The sequence below is a fragment of the Amblyomma maculatum genome, chromosome 10 (genome assembly GCF_055883805.1).
Source record: "Amblyomma maculatum isolate TAMU_Amacu chromosome 10, ASM5588380v1, whole genome shotgun sequence".
NCBI classification, from domain to species: domain Eukaryota; kingdom Metazoa; phylum Arthropoda; class Arachnida; order Ixodida; family Ixodidae; genus Amblyomma; species Amblyomma maculatum.
The window spans coordinates 163513502-163525030 of NC_139353.1; the positions used below are offsets into that span (position 1 = coordinate 163513502).

At 47.8% G+C, this 11529-nt stretch overlaps 1 protein-coding gene across 1 annotated transcript; it reads left to right on the plus strand.

The window, feature by feature from the left end:
* The first annotated feature begins 8423 nt into the window (after positions 1-8423).
* On the plus strand, positions 8424-10079 carry LOC146177829 (52 kDa repressor of the inhibitor of the protein kinase-like). Its single transcript, XM_084581682.1, has 2 exons — positions 8424-8789; positions 9554-10079. Exons 1-2 carry the CDS (start codon positions 8686-8688, stop codon positions 9729-9731), a joined length of 282 nt encoding a protein of 93 aa, XP_084437808.1. The 5' UTR covers positions 8424-8685; the 3' UTR covers positions 9732-10079.
* Positions 10080-11529: the final 1450 nt, after the last annotated feature.

Sequence of the window (11529 nt, forward strand, 5' to 3'; positions counted from 1 at the left end):
GCTTGAAGTGGTAAATTTGTCTAGTGTACTTAGACGACGGTGTCGTCTGCTCTTCGAACTGTGAAGTTCATTATTACAGCGCAAGGGCGGCACAGAACAAGAGGAGGACACAACAGCGCTGTCCTCCTCTTGTTCTGTGCCGTCCTTGCGCTGTAATAATGAATGTATGTAACCAACTCGCCCAAAATGTTGTATTATGGATCTGTGAAGGCCATCTGAGAAGGTTTCGAACAGTACTTCACGCAATCAAGGCATCAGGTTTAACGTTGAAAGCAGAGACGTGTCACTTCGCGTACGCAGAGATGTTGTTTTTGGGTCATATTGTATGCAAGGAGAGCACCCCGACCCACAGAAAACAGCTGCGATCGCACAGTTTCCCCAGCCCGGTGACAAGAAAGCTGTGCGCCGATTTCTCGGACTGTGCGCATATTACCGATGATTTGTCAAAAACTTTTCGCGCCTCGCCAAACTTTTGACGCAGGGTACAAATACAAGCATGCCATTTCAATAGAAAGCACCGCAAGCGGAAGCCTTCCAGGAACGTAAGCGCCGCCTACAGTCCCCTCCTGTACTAGGCCACTTTGATGAGAACGCCGAGACCGAGATACATACCGACGCGAGCAGTCTGCGGCTAGACGCAGTTCTCATTCAGAAGAATGCCGGACAAAAAAAAGTACGCTAGCAGGTTCCTCTCGAAAGCCGAAGCCAATTACTTGACAACCGTGAAGGAGTGTCTCACGATCATCTGGGCCACTTCAAAGTTCCGCCCGTACTTATACGGCAGACCATTCAAGGTGGTAAGCGATCACTATGCGCTTTGCTGGCTGGAAAATTTGAAAGACCCCCCGGCCGCCTTGCCCGATGGAGCCTGCGTCTTCAGGAATTCGACATCATAATTGTCTACAAGTCAGGCAGCAAGCACTCCGATGCAGACTGTTTGTCATAAGCCCCCATTGATGCGCCGGCGAAAGAAGACGACGAAGACGCCTTTTTAGGACCGGTAAGCAGTAGCAGTTTCGCAGAACGACAGCGATCAGACCCTGAGCTGAAAGCGCTAGTCGATTATTTAGAAAATGAAACACACAGTTCAGTTATTTGGTACATTTTGAAGGAATAGCAGCGCGGAGACGAAGGACAAGGGAGAGGACAGCACCTGCGCTGACTATCAACTGCAGTTTATTAGAAGAAACACTAAAAATATACTCTTTTCACAACCAAGAGCACATGTGCAACACCAACCGCCAAGCAAATAACTCAGTCTTTTCAATCAAGATATAATCAGTCGCAGTCATGAACACATACAGGAGGGGTACTTACACACGAGTCATGATTTTTATGAACATGAAACGCTTCACTGATTTCACTTGTTAGTTTATCGTTGTGTTTGTACAGAATTTTTGTCTCAATAAAAAGGGGAACACATGACTTTTCAGAACAATTCAGCTGGTTGGTAAGCGGACAGTTCCTGTAATGCAGAGCAAGATTTTAGGATGGAGCGTCCTTCAATGAAGTGTTGAGGTCACGTAAGCGGGTATTTAGGCACCTTCCCGGTTGACCTATGTAGGTATTCCCGCATGTGAAAGGCACTTAATGTGAAAGGCAGAAGGAGTTGTGTATGAAGTGCTTTTCACACGCGGGAAGACCTACATAGGTCAAACGGGAAGGTGCCTAAAATCCCGCTTACCTGCCCACAACACTTCATTGAAGGGCGCTCCATCCTCAAATCTTGCTCTGCATTACAGGAACTGTCCGCTTAACAACCAACTGAATTGCTCTTAAAAGTCATGTGTACCCCAAACCAAAATTCTGTACAAACACAAAAATAAACTAACAAGAGAAACCAGTGAAGCGTTGCATATTCATAAAAATCATGACACGTGTGTAAGCACCCCTTCTGTATCTGTTCATGGCTGTGAACTAATATGCCTTGATTCAAAAGACCGAGTTTTCTGTTTGGTGGTTGGTGTTGCAAATGCGCTCTTGGTTGTGAGAAGAGTACATTTTGCGTGTTTCTTTCTAGTAAACTGCAGTTGATAGTTAGCGCAGGTGTTGTCTTTTCTCTGGCCTTCTTCTCCGGGCTGTTATTATTTAGAAGGAAAGACCACGTCCGCTCCTGCTGTGTGCAGGCGTCATTTATCACCGTTCGCGTTAAACAATGGCCTCCTCGTTAAGAAGAACTTCGCACCCAAAAGGACCGCTCACCTTCTTGTTGTGCCTAAACGTTTCCGGCAGGAAATTCTGGAGGCGTTGCACGATGAGCCCACAGCAGGCCTTCTCGGATATGCGCGCAAGTTGCATCGAATCCTAGAGAAGTGCTACTGGCCGCGACTGCCTGCCGAAGTTGCCCACCATGTGAAGACGTGTCGTGAGTGCCAACGACGCAATGCACCGCCAATGAGACCAGCAGGACTACTGAACCCGATTCCGCCCTCAACCCTGCCTTTTCAACAAATTGGGATTGATTCCTTGACCCCTTTCCAACTTCATCTATAGGTAACAAGTGGATCATTGTGGCCACTGACTGGCTTACCCGTTACGCCGAATCAAAAGCACTGCCCAATGGTACAGCGGCAGAAGTCGCCAAATTTTTTGTCGAACAAATTCTCTTGCGACACGGTGCCCCCGCAGTGCTCATCACGGTCAGGGGAACGGCATTTACGGCAGAGCTGACGCAAGCCATCCTGGAATACAGTCACACAAGCCATCGACGAACTACTGGGTACCGTCCCCAGACAATTGGACTTACGGAGCGTCTCAACAAAACTATTGCGGACATGATTGCAATGTACCTCGACGCCGAGCACAAGACATGAGGAGAACCTGGACGTCGCCGCCTACCTTCAACGTGCAGAGGAAGCCCGAAGACTCACCCAAATGCGCATTAAAGATCAGCAACGAACCGACGCCCGACATTACAACTTACGACGACGCGATGCTGAGTACATACAAGCCGGGAGATCATGTCTGGGTTTGGAATCCGATTCGCCGCCGCGCACTGAGCGAAAAGCTTTTACGCCGATACTTCGGTCCGTAAAAGGTGATTCGCCGACTAGGACAATTGAACTATGAGGTCGTTCCCGACGGCGCAGCAGCATCGCAGCGGCGCCGAGTTCATCCAGAAATTGTGCATGTTGTACGCCTTAAGCCATATTATGCGCGCTGACGGTTATTCATGTTTGCTTTGCAATATTTATGTTAATTCATGTCCGTTTATTTTGAAACATCGAGGCGGTGTTTTTTTAAGAGGGGAGTAATGCCGCAAACTGTTTAAATATTTATTTCACATCTTCGGTCTCTAGCATGCTGAGTCGGCTTAACCTAGAACCCCTTAAAGCACGCCATCGGGTCTCTAGGCTGAAATTCTTTCACATTCTGTATAACAAGAAGTCTGGTTTGTCACGTGATACCTATATTTTTGCTGCACCCCAGAGATATAGTACACTGAGCCACTCCAAAGTAGTAAGCCCGTATTTCACCAGAATTCATGCTTTCCCCTCACAACACATCAGTGGAACCGTTTGTCTCAATTTATTGTTGAATGCACCAATGAAAATATGTTTGCTGAACTGTTATTGCAGAACATGTAACCCCTCTCCTGCTTGGGCAGCGTTGCTGCCTGCAGAACTTGGAAATAAATTTTTTCTTCTTCGACAGCCGCTGGCATGCGGTCCTATCATTATGATTCTGGCGCGCTTATCGGTTCTGTATTGCGTGTTTGATCACGCTTGTTATCGCGATACGACGCGTTATCACTTTCTTTGTCGCGAAAGATGCGTCGGGACGTATCTCGAAAATTACAGCCGCTCGTGTGTACTTCTACAATGTCTCAGGTCATGCTAGTACCGTTTGCGGCTTTATCTAGATCTTTCCTCGTCGCCTCTAAATTCAGTGCTCACAAGTGAAACGGGTATTTTTTGTTTGACGACCGCCGAGCACTATTGTTGCTATCGCCGCCGCCCAATCGCTTAGTGTTTGAGGGCGCAAGTCACCCCATTAGAGAGTTTCTTCAGTGTACTCACAGACTCTTTATTTGTGTCAACCACCTTGTCACCGCCACGTGACAATAGTTCAAGCACGTCGCCGTGGCACACTAAGGATGATAATGTGTTCCTTACAGCTTTTACAACGCCACCCCCTCTATGGCCGCGACGATCTCAGCGACAGATGGTGAATTTTAGATAAGTGGTAAGCATTTCGTTATCGAAGATTTCTACAGTCAATCACGTTTCAGTTAGAATGATAATGGGAGCGTCGATGTCATCGGTGATACTAAAAAGCTGGTCACGCTTTGGAATAAAGGCTCCTTCTGTTGGTGGATGTGATTTGGATGTCAAGGCAGGATGAAAGACGTTTAGACGTTTGCTGGGAGCATGATTAGCTGCTCATTATTCGCTACTATGGGTGTTGCCAACACGTGCGGTACATTGTCACTGTGTCAATGTAAGCTTGGCATTTTTTCCCATCGTACAGTTTGTCAAAACGCAGTTTGAATGCACATCTTTAGGGCGGAGGAACTTCAGAAGTGTAGCTTAAGCAAGGCGGGTTTTTGGAGCGAAATATTCTCTCGTTGCGTATACCATGTCTTTCAGCTTGGGCTCACACGCCAGCACGTTTTCCTTCGTCTTAAAATAAGCTACCGTTACGATGACTGACCGTTGTTTATCTGTGCACTACGCTCCTAGTCGATGTGCACGTTCTAGAGAATCTGCTTCCCGTTGCAGATCAAGCTGAGTAGAGCGCAGGTCTCGAACTTTTTTTTTTTTCAGATTCTTCCTAAATTTTCTTTTCGACATATTTTGAGAAAAAAAACCTGTTTTTTCGCATGCGATAGTTTGCATCAGTATTGGCAGCGTAAAGTGCTGCAAAATGCCGTTTCATTTTGTTAGTTTCTTCTAATTTCACCTTGTTTGAGTACTTGTGAGCGAATTCCAGAAAAGAAATGCACATTCCGCCGGGGTGGCGCAGTGGTTACGGCGCTAGACTACTGCTCTCAAGGATGCGGGATCGAATCGCGGCCTCGGCGGCCGCTTTTCGATGGAGGCGAAAAGCAAGGCACCCGTGTGCTGTGCGATGTCAGTGCACGTTAAAGAACACCAGGCGGTCGAAATTTCCGGAGTCCTCCACTACGGCGTCTCTCATAGCCTGAGTTGGTTTGGGACGTTAAACCCCACAAAACAACAAAAGAAATGCAGTTGGCAAGCTCGGATATAAGCTTTCAACGGTTATCCTGAGTAGCTTTAAGCTCTTTTAGATCAGTAGACATGGCCACATGCGTTTCCTTGAGGCGTTTAAGGGTGTCTAAGATAGAATAATGATCGTGTGTTGCTGGTGGGCCTGGGTTCAGCTCAATTTAACCTCATAGATATAACATTAGTTCGGATACCATCGCAACACATTCGCATAGTGCTACGCCACTTGATCACATAGGGGCAAGACAGCGCTGCAAGGCAGCGATTGCTAGTCTTAAATTATTGCAGTTGTTCATATGACAAACCTGAAATGTAAGAAGCGGCTACTGCAGGCTAGTAAAGGCCCTTCAAAAGCACTGGGCAGCAGTGACAGCGAAAAAAAAAACGAGCAGAAGTATTTGCCATACAACATAGAAATATAGATGGATTTATTGAAAGGAAAAGAGAGAGAGGTTGGCCGGAATAATTCAAATCTGGCCTGCTACTCCGCACTGGGGAAGGGGATGGAGAGAAGAAAGAAGATCATGATGGGTGACGATGTAGGAGAAGGTATAAGAAATACATATCTACAGGCACAGTGGCTTGCTTTACAAGCGCGAATCAAGTCCGCTGGCGCACAAAAAACGGCAAAGAGCGCGCGCTGCCTGGACACCTTTCCCCTTGTCCTGCCAAACGCCCAGCAGCAGTTCCTCCGACAGAGGCCTCTTGTCCAAACGCTTCAAGGAAGCGGCTAGCACACTTTTTTCGCGCATACGCTGGGCACACCAATAATACATATATAGTCCACAGTCTCTGGGATGCCACAAGTTGAACATTCCGGCGAGTCCACCTGCCCGAATAAATTTAAGTACTTGCGCGTGAAAGCCACATATAAACAATTAACCCAGGTAGCACAAAGTGGGCTATGAAGGGTGGGCCCCGGTGGGTCCGATGTTGGCAATGAAGGACAGCCCCGGTGGGCTCAGTGTGGGTGCTGCAAGAGGGGCCGACGTAGGCCTGAAGGGGGCTATCCACAAAGCCCCGATGGGCCCCTCTAGGGGTAGATGCAGGCAGCCCACATTTTTCCGGCATTGACAAAAGGGCACATCCCGCCAACTCCCCCCAATGGTCCTACTTTGGACTGATTTGGGCCGCCGCTCTGGATGAACATTTTTTATTTTATTTCGGTTAGCCTCTCAGATAATGACACAGGACCGATGCGGGTTCTGTAGTGCAAGCCGCGCTTGGGCTTCCCCACATTATTCTCATAGGGGTCCGACGCAGGAAGATGATGGAAAGCCCTAGTCCAAGTTTTCCCAGTCAATATTTATGCATATAATTAAGTAATTATTTTATATATGTCTGCACTTTCTAGACAGCCACAATATTAAATTTTACAACAATTCATAACCTTCAACTGGCCTAAATGACTTCGTGTATATCTTGTTCAGGCTATGGAGATGTGTGTTCTGAATAGTAATTTTGTGCCGAGTGTTGCAGGCTATCCACAGCAACCACATTAGGAGCAACAGTTAGCAATCGGTATGTTTTAGTATTTTTAGCGCAATTTGCATGAGCGCGAGAACTAAAGCCGTGTAAATTTCTAATCGACTAAGCATGGCAACAACTGTTATACAAATCATCTATAATAGTAATTTAGGGCAACATCTAACGCAAATACTGGTTGGAAACAATGATTACGCAATTGCACGCACGCCTTCTAGCCCCATTACGGCCGATGTGGGACCTACAGCGGTTTTTTGTGGGCAGCCCCAATTGGGCTGGGTGTTGGTTTTGAACCTGGGTGTTGGTTTTGACATGAGCAGCAGCGACGGTGGTGATCGGACGCCCCCTTATCTGCTTTATTTTCGTCTTACAGATTTCAACGACGAACCCTACTGCGCTGGCCTCAGGACAGCTCTAAGTGTGTCGTCACAAACTTTTGCGCCACCGCGCTTCTGCCGGCCGAGCTGTAAACGGGTCACACGAGCAGCAGCGACGGTGGTGATCGGACGCCCCCTTATCTGCTTTATTTTCGTCTTACAGGTTGGTTACCCCTGACTGCCTGCTGCCATAGTGCACTGCCTTGCTCTGCCCTGAAGGCGTACATTCCAGTGCCTACCGACGCTCAGCTTCCGTGAATTACTTGCTTCTGCAGATTTCAACGACAAACTCTGCTGCGCTGGCCTCAGGACAGCTCTAAGTGTGACGTCACAGACTTTTGCGCCACCGCGCTTCTGCCGGCCGAGCTGTAAACGGGTCACACGAGCAGCCAAGGTACAGTCGAGCGCGATTTGAAGGTTATCGCGCGAGCGTCGACCAGCCTAGCACTCCAGGCACCTGGCGGCCAGGTTCGGAACAGAAAAATCATGATTTCGCAGTATTCTCTCCCTCGTTTGCTGTTCCAAACAACAATATTCACCCCACGACAAACTCACCGCCCTTTCTATCTATTCTAAGCTTTCCATTTATTGCGATAAAGTGTCCAATTTCAGATACTAATACCAAAGAATACGTCGTGCGCACTACGATCCCTGCCTGTTCGCAGAATAAAAAAAAAAAGAAAGAAACTGATAGCCCAACAGGGGGTGACGGCTGCTGAAGGAACAGCAAAAAGAGTAAGGTTGGTTGGTTGGTTTGTGGGGTTTAACGTCCCAAAGCAACTCAGGCTATGAGAGACGCCGTAGTGGAGGACTCCGGAAATTTCGACCACCTGGGGTTCTTTAACGTGCACTGACATCGCACAGCACACGGGCGCCTTGCCTTTCGCCTCCATCGAAAAGCGGCCGCCGAGGCCGGGATTCGATCCCGCATCCTTGGGAACAGTAGTCGAGCGCCGTAACCACTGCGCCACCCCGGCGGGGAAGCTGGCCTGATACCTCTCTCGCCTCGACAGTGAATTCTGGGCCGTGGCGCTGTTCATGTTCTCAGTCGACGCTCGCGCGATAACCTTCAAATCGCGCTCGACTGTATATATACAATGGTAGCGAAGGCTGGGCCCAAAAACGGTCTAGCGCGACAGCAGCACAGCCACCTTGGGGGGGCCGAAACACTTAGATAATGAAATTCAAAAGCACAAATAAAAACGCTATAAAACAACATAAAGAAATAAATATTTTAATGCCACGTTTTATAAAATAGGTAAACTATTTTAGCAAAACATTACTCCGCATTTTTAATTTTTTGCAACGTTCTTGTTACGCCCCCTGTTGATGAGTGTGCGGTGCATTTGCAGCTTGACTTTGCAGGCCTTGTTTCGGCACCCAGCCACAGTGGCCGCGGGAGCTCACGAAGCGGTTTCTTATCGCCAGTCTCAAAATGCCCCTTTTGCGAAGTTTTCGTCATCCTTGCGCGTCGCGTCTCTGTCACCGTTTTGTAAAATTTGCACCCCGCCGCACCGCTGCGGCAGTTTTCTCGGTTTTTGTCATTTACTTCGACGTGCGGCCAGTGCGAAGTCTTCTTCCGTCATTGCACGCTTCGCGCTGTTCTTTTGAAGCGCTTAGCGCTTTATTTCAAGATGAGCTTGCGGCGTGTGAAGAAACGATGCGACGTGGCACATTGCGACAGCATGGACAGTGGCGTCGGTGTCAAGCTACACCGCTTCCCGCTGGACTTTCACAGGTGAGCTCTTGTCAGTGTCGTCTGCTACAAGGCGTCTGCTCTAGGTATGCTCCGAATGCTTTCGTTGGGCTGTTCGCTTCTGTTTCTGTAACCAGTTCGTGCGCACGTGGCTTCATTTTTGCGGGGATATTTATGTACTACACTACAGGGCACACACTTTAAGTGCTGAGCTGCGCGAAAGAGGCCCACCATTTGTCTGATTTATGGTGAGTTTCATGCAGCCGGCTATCACCAGCGTTAACTTGATACCGGGCTCTCAGGAGCAACCACGCGCATGCCACTGACCGGAAGGCCAATTTAAAACCAATTGTGCTGCCTGACAAGTCTGAGCACAACACTGTTTAGTTTTCCAACACCGCGAAGCCAATTTGACCCTCGCAACTGGTAGTATCAAAATTCAGCCACGTGTATATGCGCGGCCTTGAGGGTGCTTTAACTGAATTCACCCAGCAGGAGTTACTGCCTGTCTTCTTATTGCTATTCTGCATATGCATGACCGTTAGGGTAACTTTAAACGCACTTCATTCTCGCCAATCTTAACCATAGAAAAGTATAGCTACCCGCATGCCATGAGGACGAGCGTACATAACCGCACTCTTAGGCGCTGAGAGCTTGGGGCGAGCATTTACTACCGTAGTTCAGATATAATAGAAATATAATTACTGCAGTTAGCATTGACAGGAATAATGACGCATTGGCGTTTGGAGTATGCAGTATTCCTTACGGCGCAATTGTGAATAACGTGCACGTTGCATCACGTCCAGGTGCCGAGCGTGGGTGCAGTTCTACCACAACGTCAGCCTGGAGAAGAAGACACCATGGCAGCTGCGAGACTTGCGGGTTTGTTCCAAGCACTTCGAACCGTCTGCGTATCTGTCGTCAAAAAGGCTGCGACCCGTGTTGATGCGCCTACTTATGTCATGTCATGTTTGCCTCAATTGAAGCTGTCTTAGCACTGTCTTCTATGCTTTTCAATTTCCTACCTGGCAACGTTCGTGGAACTGCAGGGCTTTTTTCTATCCGCACTGTGACCATTAAGATGAATAGCCAGCTTAAAGAAACTACTGCTTGAGCTGCCTGTGACGTGTATTTTTTGTTGGTGTGCTTTATCACTGTATTTGTTTGGTTGCTGTAATAAACCATGAATATGAAAACCATACTTGCCGTACACTGTATTGCAAACTGTGCACTTGAGCCTGTTCTTTGTGCATCATACCTTGTACTCAAAAGTACTAGCACCAGTATTTCCACCAAGATTTTCACTACGAATCATGCATGATTGCATTCTTAGCCAGCCAAGGTAAGCCAGCGTCTGAAAGTGTTGCTGCCTTTCTATGCTGCCTTCTTTGCCATTTCATTGGGTTCCGAATTGCACATTAGCAAGGCCATAACTAGCAGGAACTCGAGTTCATTTGACTGGCAAAGGTTGGTGCGCACTGAAAGGCAACCTTCATGAGATACCGGCTTGAAAAGGCGGGTTCTATAAAAAGACCACTTTAAAATTCGCGCTAAAAACACACGTATGCGTGACGTCATTCAACGTCACTCATACGTAGTTGCCCCCCAATATGGCGGTGCCCATGAGCCGCCATTTTTTGGACCAATGGGCGTCTATGGAACCTTCGCTACCATTGTATATCTACCTTGGAGCAGCGGCGACGGTGGTGATCGGACGCCCCCTTATCTGCTTTATTTTCGTCTTACAGGTTGGTGAAACCTACTTTTCTAATAGACATTTTTCTTTCACCACCGCTGCTGCTGCCGTGTTGCTCGCTGCTTCCTTTTTTTTTACCGTGCTCTCATTTGTAGTGTTAGGAGAAAGATTTTCCCACTTTAAACCTGTATGTTGCATAAGCTATACTAAGGCTAACATGCCGGAGACATGCCCTTCCTGCAAAGAGTGTCTGCCAAGTGACGGACTCGGCATCAAGTGCGCCGAATGTGAGTACACCTACCATCTCGGCAATTGCTCTGGTGTCTCTTTGTCAACGTATACGGGAAAAGGCGAGAATGGTCGCAAAGCGTGGCGATGTCCAGACTGTCGTAAAACAAACGCAGGGAGCTCTGACACGCCCAGTACGCAGCTAGACCTTGATAGCTGCTTAGCCGGCATATGTCAAAAACTTGATGCTCTTGCTGGCCTGCCTGATCAAGTCGATGAAGTGAAGAAGTCCATTGAACTAATGTCAAAAAATACGATGATATACTTGAGCAACAAGTGAAACATGATAAAGAAATCTCTACCTTAAAGAAACGTGTTAGTGCCCTTGAGACCAGAGTCGACGCTGATGATGTTGAGTGCTTGAAAATGACTGTGAACGACCTTGAGTGGCGAAATAGAAAGCTGAATCTTGAGGTGCATGGCATACCGGTGACAAATGATGAGAATCTGATGGAAAAGGTAAATGATGTAGCAAAATCTGTGAATTTGCCAGAGCTCACTTTTAACGACGTCGATGTTGTGCACAGACTTCCTTCAAAGGCAGGGAAGGTGCCCCGGGATCATTGTACGGTTTTCAAAGCTCTAAACTCGGGACATGTGGTTTCAGAAGCCTTAAGAGATGCTCAGTAGGATGTTTCAGTCACTGAAAGCATGACGCGTCAAAGCCGTGAGCTGTTGCGCTATGCAAAGGCTTGGGCAGGTGAAAATGAGTACCAGTACGCTTGGCACCGGAATGGAAAAGTGTTCGTTAGAAGGAAACAATACGATTCTGCGATTGTCATCCGTTGTGCAGCAGAT